This window comes from Phalacrocorax aristotelis, chromosome 6 (genome assembly GCF_949628215.1).
Source record: "Phalacrocorax aristotelis chromosome 6, bGulAri2.1, whole genome shotgun sequence".
Classification (NCBI taxonomy): domain Eukaryota; kingdom Metazoa; phylum Chordata; class Aves; order Suliformes; family Phalacrocoracidae; genus Phalacrocorax; species Phalacrocorax aristotelis.
Window position 1 is genome coordinate 43,287,685 of NC_134281.1, and position 18,501 is coordinate 43,306,185.

The 18,501-nt window shown below is 38.0% G+C and overlaps 1 protein-coding gene across 13 annotated transcripts in view; it reads right to left on the bottom strand.

Annotated features, from left to right (window-relative positions):
- FGGY (FGGY carbohydrate kinase domain containing) overlaps nucleotides 1-18,501 on the bottom strand; it is a 327,922-nt gene that overhangs the window by 104,281 nt on the left and 205,140 nt on the right. For all 13 annotated transcript variants that reach the window (XM_075097464.1, XM_075097457.1, XM_075097459.1 and 10 more), the window contains one exon: nucleotides 14,675-14,763. In XM_075097464.1, coding sequence (XP_074953565.1) covers nucleotides 14,675-14,763 — 89 coding nt within the window. The remainder of the gene's footprint in view (nucleotides 1-14,674; nucleotides 14,764-18,501) is intronic.

Below are 18,501 nucleotides of genomic sequence, written 5' to 3' on the forward strand. Positions count from 1 at the left end.
AAAAGAAAGATGTTACTCTTCTAGTTTCAGATGCTTGAGCCTTTACACATGGAAGGTGGACATCAATGGCTTTTACATTCATTTAAAAATAACTTCATCTGGGAATGAACATCCACAGCGCTCTCAGAGACAGAGCTAACCCTCCCAGGTAAGCCAGGTAATGCCCGAGCTTGCCTTACACTAAACACTGTGAAAGGTGACGGTTGAACCAGAAGGGTGGAGTTTACCACTATTCTAAACTCTAATGAACCCTTTCATGCAGTTCTAACAACACTAAAATATTTGTCTTTCCCTTTCTTGATACTTGAATTACACTGCAATACTTGCAGAAAATACACTTGCAAATGCTGCAAGCAGAGAGAAGAATGAACTAAAAGTCAATTTACAATCCCTATGTTAGCTGCCTGAAAAAATAAAAAATTATAATTCCTCTTTAATGTTTTATATTTTTTTCAAAAAAAAAAAGGAAGAATTTCCACATTTGTGTGTTTTACCAAATTAGGTGATGGAATTAAAAAGATCACTCTTCATAGAAACCCCATACATTTTTATGTAAGAGAAATTAAGAACAAATTTTTTAAAATGTAATTTTGCAAACTACTATTTATCTATGAGCTTAGTCCCACAAAGACTTGGGTGTGAGTAACCTGACCTGAACGAATGGTGTCTTTGACGTCAACTGGAGCATTTATGTAAGTCACTTGTTTGCATAAGCAGTTGCAGGACTGTGCTTGACTTATTCTATACAGATAGTCCTTACTAACTCCAGCAATTAAGTCAGCAATATCAGGCTGTCCATTCTTCATAATTAAGCCACTTTCCTTACTGTAAAGTGGTTTGCAGCTTGACAAAGAAAAGCACAAATAAAATTAACTCGCTGATGTTCTAAGATGGTTCTAGAGGTGAAAGGCCAACTTTCACTGCTGCAAGATGCAGACAGAAATACTGAGGTCTGAATTTAACTGAGTTCTCCTGTCCTGACTTGCCATGGATGGTATGAGAATGAGGAGGGAGAGCACAAGACCTGCTGTCCTGCAGTAATCACAGATATGCAACTGTGGACTGCATTAAAAACAAAATAGAAACAAATAAATCTACATCCAGCTCAAAAAATAACAGTGAGTGCTGCCTAAAAGGCAGCAGTTACTTAAAGATAATTTTCTGGAAGAAAGAATAACGTGCCATACCATGGGCTAAATCCACAGTACCATAACTGTCTGAAGATGCTCGTGTCATATGACGAGTGCTGCCAGTCAGGTTACCCAGATGGACCAAGACTTCAGACGACAACTTCTCTGGGTGGACTGGCCTTGTTTTTTCCAAATACACAATTTCTTCATAATCAGTGCCAATTAATCTCAATCAATAACTTACAGACTGTTTGCACATTGTTATGTGTGTCGTACTTGAAATAATGAATTATCTTTTCTGGGCTGTAAGTGGACAAAAAGTTCAGAGGGGAAAAATGAACAGTGTAAGAAGAACAGTTCCCCAAACATTCATATAACCAACAGCCTGTTCATACCAACATGCTTGGATAGCAAATAAAGGACCCAGACCAGCAAAGCACTTAAGCACATGCTTTAACTTTAAGCACGTGCCTAAGTGCTTTGTTGGAAAAAGGCCCAAGGAAAAGAATGAACATGGTTAACTGAAAAGCCCTTCAGAATTGGATTGACTGCTTTGTTTTTCCATTAACTCTAGTTGCTAGTAAACACACGTTTGGTCTCAGCATCCTGCCCAATATATTTAACGCATATCACAAAAATAGCAATCTGGTACAACCAATCTCTTTACTCAGGGAAGTTCCATGAATTGGAAAGCAAGGGAACAGCAAGACATGCTTTGAATTCAGGCTACTTGTAAGGCACAAGTAGAAGCAGCACCCTCACGTCTCTCTGACAGGCAAGTCCACGTGAAGGCCCTGACCATTAAACACGCTTTTAGTAATTCACCACACAAGCCCACGTTGTCCTGACTCTTCCACCTCTTACATCAAGCTCCACAGAACATATTTTGCAGACCTCACCAAGAGGGCAAAAAACACTGCCACAGGACCAATGGCCCTCCTTCCCCTCTACCACTTTCGAAGGAAAGAAACCCGAGCTTGGAGAAGATAAATTCTGACTCTGGGTCTTGGGAATGTGACAGTCTTTTTTATTACCTCCACCTCGGTCCATTAATAACATTTTCATATGCGTCACATTTACTCCAAAACCAAAATGAAAACAAAATTCCCTAAAATATCTTAAGCAAAATGCTTAAGTTAAAAAAAGGCTGGAGTCCAAAAATGGAAAGATGATTAGGGAGGTAGATGAAGTTGGAACGAAACAATAATAAAAAGCCTTAAGAACACATCATATATTCATAGTTCTTGAATCATTATGGCTCTGCATGACAGCTCTCACAAGCACCGGTATGGCAAACTCACTGATTTTTAAGCAGGAGTGAAAGTGGTTAAGCCCTAGGACAAACAATTTGAAAATCTCAGCACAAGTCTGATCTCAGAGAGTTTAAAGGAATGCAGACTGCCCAAAAACACAGCAGCTGTTTGTTTTTTCTGCCACCTTTCCAAGGTTCATGTCTGGAGTGAGGATAAACAGTTCTGAAAAAAAGTTATGTGGAGTTCAGACTTTAAGAAAATAAAACATCAGACTAGCATTTCTTGCAGAAAGATTAAAAAATCCCAAACCTTAAATTATTCAGCCCTGGAAGTTTTCAGGTAGAGCTCTCAGGAGCAGAAAGGTAGATGGCTTGAGGCTTCAATATATTAAAATGCTTTCTCTAAACCAGTCTGTGTTTTCAAAAGCTTGGCTTGATGTGGTTTTTTGAGCAATATTCCTCCAAGCAGATTCGAATTTAATAAGGTGAAACTGTGTTCCCTATCTTATGCACCAATATATGCATATGCACACACACACGCACACACATAGAGGCCCTTTCAGATAAACCAACAAGTAAACAAGATAGTGGATGAAGCCTTAGAGATCAGCCTGAAGTTATTTCCATCAGTCCAGCAGATATCATAGTTACAAGGTGATTTGTGCTATGTCATTTTGGACATCATTCTTTTTACTCTCTCTCCTTCCTTCTCTCCATATTATTCTGTTTGTGCCAAAGCAAATGAGCATCTACTTTAATTAATTGTCTCTTGATAGGTTAGGCAATTAGGAATCTCTTGACTCTTAAAACATTTTTAGTAGGTATAACTTTCCTTTGATCCACATTTAAAGACACATAACCTGAAAAAGAAAGAGTTAAGAGGAAATTTACTTAGATAGATTACCAGTGGAGCTAACTGGTGTAAATAAAGATTGTGTTGTTACAGGCAGGTCAGAAACAACAGGAAATTTCAGGCAATCTGCTGAAATTCAACATCTGTTTATGAACTGTCCTTATACACAAAATGCAGAGTTGCTACAGGACAAAGTATACAAAACCAGGAAGTCTGAAACAAACTGAAATCCCTCCAGAGAGCTCTCCTGTTATATTCAGACCTGGTGGTACTGGGGTATCAGCATGAAGAATGGTAAACACTAAGGAGCTCATATTTGTCTTCGAGATACACATTCAAATTATATATATCATGGACAAGCATTACCCAGTACGACATATGAAAGACTGTTCATAAGGACAAGCATGAAGAAGAGATGTCAACAACGTATCATACTCTTACACATTCCCCATTTTCCCTTCTTTACAGGGAGATGAAAGCATTATGCAGCATTAACCTCACATACAGATGCTGTGTTCAAGGAATTAAGCACATCACACCTACTTTTTCCATTAAGGCAGGAAGCACACTGACTTTGTTTCTTGAAAGTAAAAATTATATCATAATATTGCTTTTCCTCAAAAGAGCCTTTATTAGATACATTCTATACAATGACAAACCAGCATCAAAAACTCCCAAATACAGGTTCATGGAGGGAATCTTAAAAAACTACAGGAGAAGTTTTCTGTGTATTTTGTGGCATAAAAACACCTTATTGTGCAGATCCGGCCTCATCCCTCAGAAGAAAAAACTCACCTTGGAAAATGAGATTGAAAGGAGAAGAGACTATCTTTCAAAGCTGTAAGTTTCAAACTTCAGTGAATGGAAGTTGGAGCGATTTCCTTCATCCTGACGTGTATTACGTATGCATAAATTCAAGTGGGTTTTGGGGGCAAGGAGGGTTTTGAATATAACAGGCATATCTCTCTTTGCACATCCTCAGATAAGTTTTTCCCCAATCGACTTCTGCAGCATGAAGGGCTTTCGTTTCTTTCCCACTTTGACAAAAATTCCTTGTGTGTAGGTACTACAGGCAATTGTTAGGCCACCTTCCAGAGACTCCCTTCTACTCTAACAGCCACTGGTACATGGAACCTGGAAGTGATGGCAGAAAAGCCACAGCTCTTGGGCTCTGAGCTGACTACAGCCCTGCAGGTAACACAGGGACAGGCTCTCCAAGTAATGCTTGTTGTTTCCAAAACCCCACTCAGGAGAGTATAAGGATATATCTATAACACAGAACCCAGCAAGCCCATAACTCAGGCTGACAAATCTGAGATAAAGCACTTGAACTAAAATAAAGTGGACAAACACAGGTTTTAACCTAGGTTTGAAGCTCCCGAAGCAATTTAAAGCTGAATGTGAGCAATCTGAGCCAAATACGTATAAAATCCAAATATTATCTGAAGCCAGCTGATACTAACAGATACGATAGTTTCATTTTAAAGTGAAGGGAGGAAGTTTTCTAACAGCCATGGTGGAATCTGAAATTTCAACTACCCTATGCACAGGAGAATTAAGTTTCCTATGCACGCAGGGTCTGACAACCAATACACATAACTTCAGTCATCTTTGCTGTATCATACTGCAGTCATTATCGCCCCATCTGTTTCTCTCAAGTCAGACGGTCAGAATCCTACCATTGAAATTTAATTAAAGAAGGTAGTAAGAAAATAAACAACCTTTCTTGGAATGTCTTTGATTCCACAAGTACATATACATTTCATCCACTGAAGACTGAATTACAACCTTTCATCTAATGAGCAGCTTAATGGAATGGCACTGGAATAAAGAACAGGGGAAGGAAAAAACAAATCCTTGGTGATTTCATGTAACACATTATATATTTATATAATATCAGGCTCACTACCTGGCAACATCAATTTGCAAGCTACAGTAAAAGTGTTCACTATCTTAATGTAAGTAGAAGGCATAGCCTGGCACTTACACCAAATCAATAACCAGATCTTACTTATAGTTAAAGTAGCAGTTGGTCTACCACAATGAAAAAATGACAGAACGTGTATGTAGAAGTGTCTGCTTTCTTTAGACACATTCTTGAAAGCACTGTATCATTGATCTAAGATTATTTTTATAGTCAGATGACAGGTCAAGCATAAAAAGTACACTGTTTTAAAGGTTACAGACTTGGCAAAATTGGTATCACTGCCATGGACAAAGAATCATTTTCTTTTGAAGTCTTCATTGTCAGGTTATTTACATTTCACAGTTAAAAGACTCCTCACTGGATAATATGAATGCTAAAACAAATAAGAGAAAAAGTCCCATGTAAGCTAATGCTACTTTAAAGAGATAATGTAAATCAATCCTGACACCATCAGCGTCATCCTAAAGCATGATGAGAATTTCCAGTGAAAGTTGCTAACATTAAACAGATTTAGATAGTAGGCCAACAAAAATAAAGCAAACGTGTAAGTAAACCACCTTCCAGGCTAAGACTGTTGTTAGAACCATGTATCACAGTGAAAGGGATGGGAGGAACACTCGAGTGGTGAAAAGCATTTGTTTGTGAAGTCTGGAGGAAGAATAGGTCCACAATAAATAATTTAGAGTCATCTGTAAAAATGCCTATGGAATAGGACACCTAATTCTCACTGCAAGTTAGACAGAAATCTGGATGCTCAGATAAACACTTAGAAAAAATGTTGCCCTTCAAATTACAGAGCTGTTTTCCCACCTATAAAATAATAATGCCACCTTCTTACTTAAGAAGAGCATTTTAAGGCTGAATCTATTAAGACTCTTTCACATGCAAGGTATTACAGAAGAGTAAAGCTTTAAAAAAATAAAATAAAGAGCCTTTACGGAATAATAAGTTTAAGTCAGTTTTAATACTTTTAAGCGTTATATGTACACATACAATGCATAGACTTCATGCTACATAGCTTGCTTTTCCTTCACTGGATGAGAACACTCCTGGAATGTTATTGTTTTCGGGGGGTGGTTTTTAAGAATTTACTGTGCATTATATATGTGCACACTGAAACACTGCTGGGCTGTAAATGACCCAAGAGTTCATAAATACAGCTATTTTCTTATCTGGTTCAAATTCATGCAAGAAACCAATTGTTCCACAGCTCTTGCTGAACAGAGACCCCATCTCACAAAGGACAAGAACTTTGCATGGGGCTTTCCATGGTGTTTCACATAAGGAAGAGTTCAAAGAAGATGGCAGATTGTTTATAACATGCCTTGTACCCTGAGGGTCTGATCCCTGATGGTGTTCACAGAGGCTAACGCAAGAGTAACATATACCGCCTGAAGAGCCAGCCTATATCTGAAGAGAACTGAGATGACTGTAAAAAAATGAGATGAAGAGAACTGAAAGACAACAAGCTCCTCTGTGGTTTCTGCCTTGTCTTTCCTTAGAATTTAAGGCCATAACACCATAACCTCCTTTGACACTCCTCCCCCCTCCGCCCCAGCTTCAGTGAAGCACAGTTATCCAGTCCCACCATTAGTATTTCAGCAAGCCAGAACTCAAAGACTCCTAGCCATTTCTTTAAAAACTTTATTAAGGGGAGATTATTATCTGACCCTCAGAGAAGCTAATAATTACAGTGTTCATATATATTGCTTCTGCACAGGATCAACAATGAAAGGGTTGTTTAAACACAGCTCCTTTGCTTCGATGGAAAACCTTGTGTGTGTACCATTTACTCATCAGCTCAAGTAAATGTTAATGACTCTTATGGAAAAATAAAAGACAGAAACATTTTTTGATGTACATAGTATATTTATTTAAGAGGCTTCTTATGACGTAGGATGCTGCATTTTGAGACTGAAGAAATAAGACCTTTAACAGCAATGAATAGATGAACCCTGCATTTTTTTTTAAAAAGAACTGGAGAATGACTTAACCATCACACAGACGCACACACACACTCACATATACACACACTCTCAAACTACCACACTAGGCAAGATCAGAACTTAACAGCCAACAAAACACACATTCAATCCCTGAGATCATTTTCCTGAAATAGAAAACTACATATGTTTCTCAAATTTCACATCAAGCCACTGCACAGCCCAAACTGCAGGGAAGAACAGAGCCAAGCCTGACTTTGGGCTTGGGGGAGTAAGAACCTGAAAACAAGATGATTCCTTTCATATCACCACATTCCTTGTCCACAATCTAAACTTACAAACACCCCTGTTTAACAGCATTTCTAGTGGGGTTTGCTTATCAAGCAGCCGTTGCTTTGTCAAATTAAGACACATTGCCTTGGATTAGTGAGACTCCCTGAGTTCAAAATGACTTCATGGTTGGCTCAGAGTTCACTGTCTCCGTGGCAAGTTGCCAGTAACACATCTACTACCGCGCCTGCCCCCAATCCTTTTCTATACTGACCTAGCTGACTTCTTTTTTTTAGCAGCAAATGAACACAATAGAAAACTAAGGGCTAGATACTGTCACAGCTAATTAACAATCCTAACATCTTAAAAAAAATAATCAAAGTAGTAAATATTTGAAGATCTGAATGCAAGTCTCTGAAATGTAATGTCTCAATGTATGGCAAAGCTGTTGGAAAGGGACAATGCAGTTTTTCTTCACTGTGCAGATACAGTTAGACACTATGAAGGGCTCCTGTTCTTGTGGAAAACACATTAAGCCTCTTTTGCTAATATTTTGTAAAGGGCATTTGTACAATAACAATAGCTAAAGCTTCCTGTTTGCCTGTGTGCTTCCTGGCTAACATTAACGAGACCTGCTAACAATTTTCTTATTTAGCACACAGAACTCTTTCAGATTACTCTGTAGACTCAAGGACATGTTGTTTTTAAATTAAAAAAAGACACAACTCTAACAGTAATGGCCCACATTGCACCTGCCCTTCCCAGTCCTGATAACTTTTCCAGCTATACGTTTCCTATTTTCTTACACTGGATGAGTCTGTGTGCCACCAGTCTCCAGAGAACATGTTTTGAATTTATTAAAAGCCAGTAGAAGTGGAATCCTCTCATTTGGCAAAGATACCATCACAGGGACACTTGCTTTTGGCTCCATGACAAGAAATTCATGGTGCTTTGCTTGTCCAATCCACAAAAACACCATCCCTCCCCTCCCAACCAGCCCTTCAAGATAATTCTCCCTTCTCCAGAGACTTCTCCAAACAAGTCTGCAAGTCTGAAGTCTTGGGTTTCATTTTATAAACAGGACACAAAACCGAGTGCAATTCAGGATACTGTCACTGCCACATGGGCTGCAGTGCTAATCACGAAAGCTTTCTGAAATATTCTCTAGCTCCTTTCTTTCCAGAGAGAGGCCTAATTTTTAGACCAGGCATCTTTTGAAGTAGGCACAAAACATAAATAAGAAGATGCCAAATGCCAGAATCCCAGCCAAAGGGTATACATTAGTCATGGCAAGGCTAGGAAGGAAGGGAAGGGCAGCTGGCCCCAAAAACTGGTGTCTGTGCTGCTCCAGTTACCACATCTCACTAACCAGGATTGCTCAATCCTTTAAAAAGACACAGGCATCCTTCAGATAATCATTTAACTCACACCAGTTTGTTTTTTCAACAGCACCTCTAAACATAAGCTCCTCTTCCAAACTCTCTCTCTTTTCAAAGTTGCCAGCCTATCTGGACAAAGTATTTGGCGAGGACTCTGCTGAGCACACTGATGAAATACCTCACAGCGGTAAAATAAGTGACTTCATAAGACTGTATGTATTTATCAGTTTAACAGATGAAGAACAAACACGGGAATGAACAAGAATCAAATCCTCAATGGTATTCAACTGCCTAAACACCTCCAAAGATGTAGATTTAATTAACTTCTCCAAATCACACAGGGGACATAACAGAGCAGACTTGAATCCAGTTTCTTGGATTCAAAAGCACCTTCCTAGCTTTAACGTTTTATTAAAAACTTCCACCACTGCAATTCAACAATGGACCAGACTCTACTTCTATCTATTCCAGCGCACTCTGCATCAACTGCACCAGCATCAGGGGAGCTCTCTGGATTTACATCAGTACAACAGAGCCATCTCTAGCCCTCATGATAAGCAACTGGGAACAGGTTACAAATAAACTTTAAGGACTTAATCACTGCTTAACATGAAGAGTCAGCTATGTAAATGTGCACAGGCCAAGGAACTAGCCTCTTTCTCGAAAATGAAAGAAAAAAAACTTGTCAAGGTATTTTCCTGTTGAAGATATACCATATATTAAAAAGATATCACACTCTCTCACACAGATACAGCCTAATATTAGTTATGTGGTTCCCAGAAATGTTTTTAGGAACTACAAATATTGGTCTTCCACTTTACTGTCTGTAATTACCATAACAGTATGAATTTCTTTCTTATAAAACTGATTTTATCTGAACAAACTCACGATCCCGAGGTCTGTTGGAAGAAGATAATTTACGAAAGATCCCCCAAAAGCAACTCTGTTACACCATTTTGCCTCTCATGATGACTAGTAGTTGAAGACTGTCTGGACAAGTATTTCCACAGGAAAAGGATATGGATCAACATTCATATATAAGATGTAGTCTCTACTAAATAACACATTACTTTTCTGAACTATTAACATAGCTGAAGTGTAATAATTAAAAAAAATATTCTGCACAAATATTCAGTTTGTTCCAACCTTATTTGGTAGTTTTAGGGTGCGGGTTACAGTAGAGCACTCTCTACCTCAATATTGTCAGCCTGACATTCTTTCCTATGTTTCCAAATCCTCCTCCACAGGTTTAATCTCTCTTTGGTTATAGCTCATCCTAAACCAAGTAAATCTAGTAGACTAGCTAATTTTTTAGTGAGTTGCTTATGATTGAAAGTGGCCCTGAAACAGAATGCTGGATCTAAATACACACGACCTTTGAGAAATTTGGCTGAGAGTTCTACCCAATTTTACAGCTTAGCCATATTCTTATCTGCAATGTAATCCTTCACAAGACTTCAGAAATGCAATGAAATTGCAGATGTGAATCTCTAATAAGAATTCTCCATCCATAACATGGTAACCTGTAACTAAACCAGATAGGCATTTAGATATTATTAAGATATCTTTATCCACAATACCATATAAAGGAAAAGTTATCAGAGGTTATAGATGGTGGGTGGAAGAGAGCAGTGAGTCACAGTCACCATGAGTAAAAGTGCTGAGCCTCTTAAAATCATTGCTAACGTGTCTATGAAAAAAACCAGCTCTCTACTTCTCCACAACAGCATTTCTGAAATACGACAACTGAGTATTCAAGTGGCAAAACCAATACTCATTGTTGGAACCTTGGGGGGCAGGATGGAGAAGCTCCAAAGTTTCAAATTTTTTCACAAAGAGTTATCAGTAACATTTTTTTAATGCAGAACAGTCAGCCATCTGGGTCATTCAGAACAATTCAATGGTCTTTCATCAACCCAAAGGAGAAATAATAAAAAATAACTATTTTTAATATGGAATATTACAGACAACAATCTTCCAAGAAAAATGGGAATCAATGATTTGGAATTTACCCTTTCCAATTGATGGGTGGATGCCGTTTGGTAAGATATATATCAATTTCAAAGACAGAAGGTAAAAATGTCAGGATATGTTTCAGCTTTCACCTTTCAGGTAAGAAGCATTTACTGTTTATTATACATCCACTGGAAAAAAACTTGGCTACAGGGCAGTTCAAGCCAGCAGAAACAAATGTGAAAAACAAATTATTTCCTACTCAGAAATACACGTCAAGAACTGCTTTTCAAATACTTCAAATCCTGATCTCACACACTACTTAACTTCGTGCCCTAAGTAATCTCACTGAGGCCAAAAGACCACACATAGTTTTTAAATGTTAAACACATACAAAATGTTTTAAAGAGCCCCTTAAAAATTTAAAGAAGCAAAGCTAATAGTTTCAATGCATGCAGAAGTCTTTCTTACGAAAGTGCCTTTGGAATGTCATTTATTTTGGTAAAATCCCCATACCAAAACAAATTTAAAAAAATAAATCTTTCTTTTATCAGGGCCAACTTATGTGTGATTCACAATGACTAAGACTGTGTCTTGCCCTGTGAATAGGGTCCTTTGTGCTCAAAGGGAGAAAAAGGTGGTAAGAATCTTATACTTGATAAATTCGTACTTCCCTAGTATTATGAGCATATGCAGGATAAATTACTTCACCAAACTACAAGGAACTGCCCAAGAAACAGGTGTGCATGGGGGAGAGCAGAGGAAGGAAAAAAATGAGGTTTGATTCCAACAAAACATTTCTTGTCCTTATTTTCCTGTCGTCTTCTTTCTCCTTTGTTACACTGTAAGACATTCCACTAGAGCCAAAACAATAGGCTTAATTTTGGGGAGCACATAAGGCATCAAAGGAGGATGTACAAGGAACTATTTTATCAAAAATAGAAGACACTCAACCAAAGGGTGGGGGAAGACTTTGTCCAGAAAGTCTTTTCCCAACATTCCTTTCTCCCTTACAACATTCATTAATGCAATCAAAAAGTTTTTGAATAATCAGAATCTCATTTCTAAGGAACTGAACTTGCCAGTAAAAATTCAGTCAGCTCTAACTTTGAGTATAATCCTCTGCAGCTTTTTTTTTTTTTTTAGAGAGATTCTCTGCCTCATCTCCAGAAAGTTGCAGCTAAGAACACAAAGCCAAAACCAGGCAGTACCAAGGAGCTGTCATTACCAGCATGCCCTCCCTTTTTAGACCTAATTCCAAAGCAAAACCTGAGCTTCACTGAGTTTAAACAGTCCCAAAGTCCACTGCAAGCCATGACAGCCTGACACCATCTGACAACATCACTACACTAAGTCCACAGCACTACCCCATCTTACCCCATCCATCTCTTCCCTTCCCCACACTCACAAATAGCAGGGCCTCCTAAATTAAGGCATCCATGAGGGACAGAAGACAGGAACCCTGTTATCATAATCTGAGCTCTTATATTCCCCCTCCTAACTTCCCTTTAAACCTCTGCCATACACTCTGGTTACATACAAAGGTTGCAGAAGAGGCTGAAAATTTTAATCTCAGGAATTCAGACTGTACTTCTATACAGGTTAGAGGATCACTAGAGAATACAATCATTAGCTCATAAGATCTGTTTGCTTTTTCACTGTTATTAGTAATATTTATTGCAACAGAAGTTCCCAGGAAGAATTAGGTCCTACAGTGCTGGGCACTAACAACACACCCAAGAAAACACCTGCCCTTTCCCAAAGACCTCACAGAAGTTATAATGACTGACAGGTACATGCAGCAAGCAGATGGACAAATACTAAGGTGGAATAGCAAGTAACTCTAGCAGGTTTTGTAAAAAAAAAAAAAAAAAAAAAAGAATGGGAATTTTCAGGTACAAATAAAAGGAAAATTATAAAAAGCTTTACTGTACTAAGGACACTGTTATCCTTGTTTCCATCCAGAATCCCCACTACTGTAGCATCAGTTGTTAGCAGCGATCCATTAATTCTGCAACTTGGATAGCTGCATAGCTACTCCAATACAATCATTCATTTCCTAACAGCTAAAAGAATTAGTCATAATAACAGTTACATTTTTAAGCCTGCAGTAAGGCATTGCTGTTCTTTTCCATCTGGTGTCATAAGCTACACTAGGTTGGAAGTTGAAGAGAGATGGAGAGAGGGAAGAGTGGAGAGAGGGATTTCTTTTATACAGTGTGGCTGCCACTATTAAAAACAAGACAGACAGAACATGCTGTGGGTCAAGGAAGGTCTGGGAAGAGCAGGAACTCTGTTCATCAATGCTGGAGATCCCTCTGCTCAAGCAAGATAAGAATTCTCTTTCAAAAATACTGCCATTCTCTCTGAAACTGTTTCCTTTCCTTTAAAAATAAAGTCTAAATAATATTTGACTCCTAGCTCAACTGGGCCTTATTCTATTTTAGCTTCCTCAGCCATTAGCACAAGGTGAACACTTCATGATTTGCTCACACATTTTATTATTAATCATAATCTGGCCACGAAGCCAAATTAAAACTATGTTTGGAACTGAGTTCTGAACAGGGTCCCTAGCCAAATAAGAAGGGTAGAACAAAGACACCCCTACTGCATGTAAAAAGCAGATGAACATGTTCCGCCTTCCTATTAAACAGAACTATTAGTAGACAAGTTGAAAGAACCTGTAACCCAATAAAGTGACCTTTTTTTTCTGGGTCATCATATCCCTCAACTGCCTCAAAATGGTTCGCTTCTGGACAGGTGGCTACTTTTTTCGCACGACTGTGCTTAAATTTGAGGAGCACTTGATCTGTCGCACCCTCACACAGTTTATGGGAATAAAGCAGTCACCTTTCTCCATCTAGTCCCCTGACCAAAGGATGCTGGTTCTAAATCAGAGTCTTGAGTACTTTCACAAGATGGAGACCCTGCACAGCATACCCTCTGGGAGCCTGGGATTTACCCTCTTGAAGTTAGAGCTGGGTCAGGTGACAGGACTGCTTAGATTGCAAGATCTTAGTGGTGAGAGTTGGTCTTCTGTTACATAGTTCATAGTTATACAGCATACAGCAGAATCTGATTGAAAGTCCAAAGGAAAGAAGATTCGAGATACTATCTTTCAATTATCATCCAGCACTTTCCTGCTCAATAACACAAGATATTTAACAATAGCTGTCAATCATGGAGACTAACTAGGGAGAAAGAGAGTGCTCAAATAAAAACAACCATGTCTGATGCAAAGGCATCTTCAATTTCCAGAGAGACTAAAAGTAGCCTGTGACCAATTTTCATTTCACAGTATTTTTTGCATGGATTCAGCACAAACTACAATGGAAATAATTGTGAACTGCACTGAGCTGGGCATGGAACTGGTCCATAAGACTTTATTCTAAATAAATAACACTGTACCTCATTTTTCACAAGGACTAGTTTATCTGCAAATACACTTCATTTGTACTGGTCACTTTAATCAAGATTTTAAAGGGGTTTTGTTAAACTGCTCAGCAAGTATTCTAGGATGCTTCTGGGGAGCAATACAGCTGCCATGTTTTACAGTGAAATAACCATTTAAAATAAGATTTTACCAGATCCCTCGCACATGGCAAAGAAGTGTTTTCTTCCAATTCTCAAATAAGTCAATAAATTTGTCAACAAAAACATTTCAAAGAATTATTAGAAGCATATTTCACAGTAATTAGAGCAATCATATTTATGTTCCAAAATGGAGTACAAGACCAATTAACCCACAGTTGTAGCAACATACTATATCTGTGAATTACACTGCTCACAGAATAACTGTGTTCAGGAATACACAATGGGAGCAGGAGATAGGTTCAAGATGTTTCGGAGCAGGCTGAATTACAGGCAGATGTATATAACAGCATGTCCAGTCAAAATGAATTAAAGCAGAAACATATATAAGAAAGTAGACGAAGAAGACCACATCATATCATTATAATTAACACACCTTGCAGTGACACCTGTGGCTTTCCAAGACAAGAAATCTGGAAGATCAAAGAAGTAGCCTGCCTTCTCCCAGCATGATTCTTGCAAGTTCTAACAAACAAACAAACAAACAAAAAAACACTTAGAAATGCAGATATTAGAAGCCAGGCATTATCATGTCCTTATTTTAATGCAATTAAGAAACCTGCCATTTATGTAAAAATAGCTATTTTTCCAACCCCAATATTCTGATCTTCCAGTCTGCTCTGCTAACTTTACAGTGATTTACAGCCTGAAGAACTGAGCCTTTTCCCCACCACAGACCGATCATAAAAATGTTTCCCATGAAGAGTTCATGGAGGCACATGTTTCAGATCAATAACATGGCCTCTTTCAGTTCCCCATCAGCTGCTCAATGTCAGAGCAGTCTCAAAGTCAATAGACAACTTTCTCAAAAAATATTCACTTGAAGAATGCCCTATTTTCTAAAATAAACCATTTAAATTTAATATTTTTTAATTATAAGTACAGGAAGAAAACAAACAGCTCTGTGAGCAGAAGCACAAAGCTTTCAAATCTGTTTCAAAATGACTGAAATATGATCGAAGCATATAAGAACCTCTAAGCTTTCAGTGAAGCTTTTTTTTACAGCTGGGACATTTGGGGGCTCTCAATGGCCTGGATTTACCAGTAACAATCAGCTTTAAATCCACACTACAACCCTACAGTTGCCATCACAGCATGCGCACTAATTCACACATATAACTAAAAGAAGTTTATCTTTACAAACTCTGCCCCTCTGCAAAATTTCCTTGAAATGCATAAAAATACACAAAGCAGTATGAACACCTAAGTTTACATTTGAAAAGACGTTCAACCTTTTTTCTTCTGCTGAGGGAATATCTGAAGACAGTTACAAGATAAACCTCCAATGATACCTGCAAGCTCCAGATAGCCATGTGACACTTCCAAACTCCTAAAAAACTCTCTCCTGCCAAGATAGATCATTTACAGACTCCAACACTGCAGCGGGCTATTGGTCCAGAAAGCAAAAAGTCGGTCATATCACCTGGGCCAGGCTCTATTCTTTGTTTCTATCTCCAAAGCTCAGTCTGTTTTCAGCTTATGACAGCAATGCATGTTCTTAAAATTACTTTTCCACGTAAATAATCTCCACACTTGTCACAGGTTTCAGACATTGATGAATGAGAAGAAAGTCTCCCCAAGTATAACATTTTATTCCAGTGTGACATAAAGAGTGAGCATCGCTGTCCTGCAACATAACTGCACCATACAATGTCCACCTCTGGCCTCAGTATGTTAAAATAACTAAAGAATCTCAAATCAAACAGAAGTCACAAGGTTCACAAATCAGACTTCCACATAAAGTAAAGATTGCTTTAAAAACCTCCACCAGCTTTTTAAATAATTGAAACAGTGAAGCTGTCTCACTTAAGAGCAGATGTTGTATTACAAACACAAATCCTAGCAGGGGTATTTTGGGTGTGGACCCCTGCAAGATGACACAGTTTCAGCAAGAACACAAGTTAGGTCATCAGTTGCATCTAGCAGGCAAAGGCAGACCGGAGAGACACCTCACAAGTGCATGAGATGGGAAACTATGTGGGTCTTAATCTCTACATGAGAAATTCAAGCGATGAGATATTTGCCTTTTTGTCTTCTAGCTTTCAGGTCCCACCTTTTTCCTCTATTCTCTACATGGCTCTTGTACAAGATTCGAGAAGCAGAAGATTTTTTAGCGAAGTAAAAGTATTAAACACTAAGAGTCTCAATACCATAAGCTTTGTCAACAGCAACTCCAAGACCTTCCCCTTCCCCCCAAAAAAACCCTCTAAGAGCCTGTGATACACACGTGAGCATGAGGCCCAGGTATTTCAGCAAAGGGTCTAGTAGCTCTGTTATTATGCTCTTCTTTTCAAATTATTCAGTAAATTGTCAATAGCTTACATGACAATTTAAATTACCTGCATGTTAAAATCTGCCATCAGTTTTCTGGAGCAAAAATTAATTACATGCAGTATCAAGAATGTACATGCTGAATTAAAAAAAAAGATAATTCAATTTTAAGAAATACTATTTGGTTCTTCAACTTAATTCAGATATTATGTGATTTGAAACTAAAATCTTTCAAGTCCAGAAGGTTACTGAAATGGAATCTATAAATTCTAGAAACTAAGGTGCAACTGGGTAAGTACAAAAAAAATTAAAATTTTGTTTAGTTTTGGATCATGCAAAAAACCTATCTTCAGCTTAGTTCTTCAAAAGCTTCCAAAATTTAGTGGGTTCCTATTGAGTTCAAAAAATAAATGCTCCGATTACAACTTTTTAACATAAAATGCAGAACCTTTGGACGGCTGTTCTTAATCACTCAGGTTTAGTTTACCTCCTAGACTTATATGGCAGCTACTCACATCAAATTTAACTTTATATGTGAATGCAAAGGTGCTCCACAGTTTAGTATAAAGGTCAATCAGCCTGATTATTTTGAATATATAAGCCATTATGTATTGTTAACATACCTGACAGTCTTCAAGAAGCAACAGGAGTAGTTTGGCTATTAGTTTTAACCAGAAAAGAGATTGGATTAAAAATAGTTGTCCCCTTCAAACAAATCTGTTCCATCAAAGATACTCCTTGGAACCCTTTTTCTATTACTTCAAGAACTCCCCAAAGCCACATGTTAGTGACACTAAAATATGTTGTTTCATGAACATCTAAATGATTCATTCTTTGCCATCTTGATGCTTTGTCATCACTAATTAGTACAGACACAAAAAATCATAGCATGCCCCGATGCTTTTTCCAAACAAATTTAAAAGTCTCCATGTTTTCGACACTCACTGAAGTTAATTCTAATTTATTTTCACTCAGTCAGGAATCTGAGACCACATTAAAAGGGTTGTGGAAAAGAGCCGGGAATGTTCCCAACGCTGTATTCATATCCTGCGACTCACTCTCCAAACTCACTTGTAAAGAAACTAATTCAATCTTTCTATTTTCCAGGGGTACTTATGGAGTCCCCTTTCTTCATCTCTCTCTCTGATTGTTTTGGGGTTTTTTAACAACTATACCTCAAAACCATTTTCTGAGATCCTTACTGATAATCCCAAATACTTGGGGCAAGTTAAAGAATTATGACATACAATGTCTTCTAATCTTCCTAGACAATAAGGGTCTAGGAGAGTGCGGCATGGGAAAACTGATATAGAGCACATGAAAGGCCTCCATTGCCCATTTATTCCTTGACAAGTCAAAAGGTTATCATGAAGCCATACAGCACAATTTTCTAATGTGCTATGTGTATTTGTTCACTTCTTAATTGGACTGAAAATACACACACATGCAGAATTTCACATGAGCTCCAGCATCCGATACAATTTTGTGGAGACACCTTGAGGTACATTCGCCTTGGGAAAGGTGAAAGAGCTTTCACATTCATAATTTACCAGTTTGCTGTTTTTTCTGTTTCTGTGCAGGAGACCTTTGATTTCTACTCTTACTGGATACATCATTTTCTTATAAGATGAAGTGATCTTTGGACATCCAATGTTTGTGAAAACACAATTTTTCCACAAGAAGTAAAATGTGTATATAAATACCAAAGATGTCCTGACTTTTGTTATTGCTAATAGAGATTAAATATTAATCAAATAATCTTAAATGCCGTTATAGACAGCCTTTGTATCAGATCCCTGTTGGCCATGGGATTGACTAAAGATGGGCTAGAAGCAAGACGTCTGATTTAACAGAGGTTATCCGTCTGGATTTCATGACTACTTATCAACCAAAGCTCACGAATTCAAAAATCATCCCAAAATGGTGTGTTAG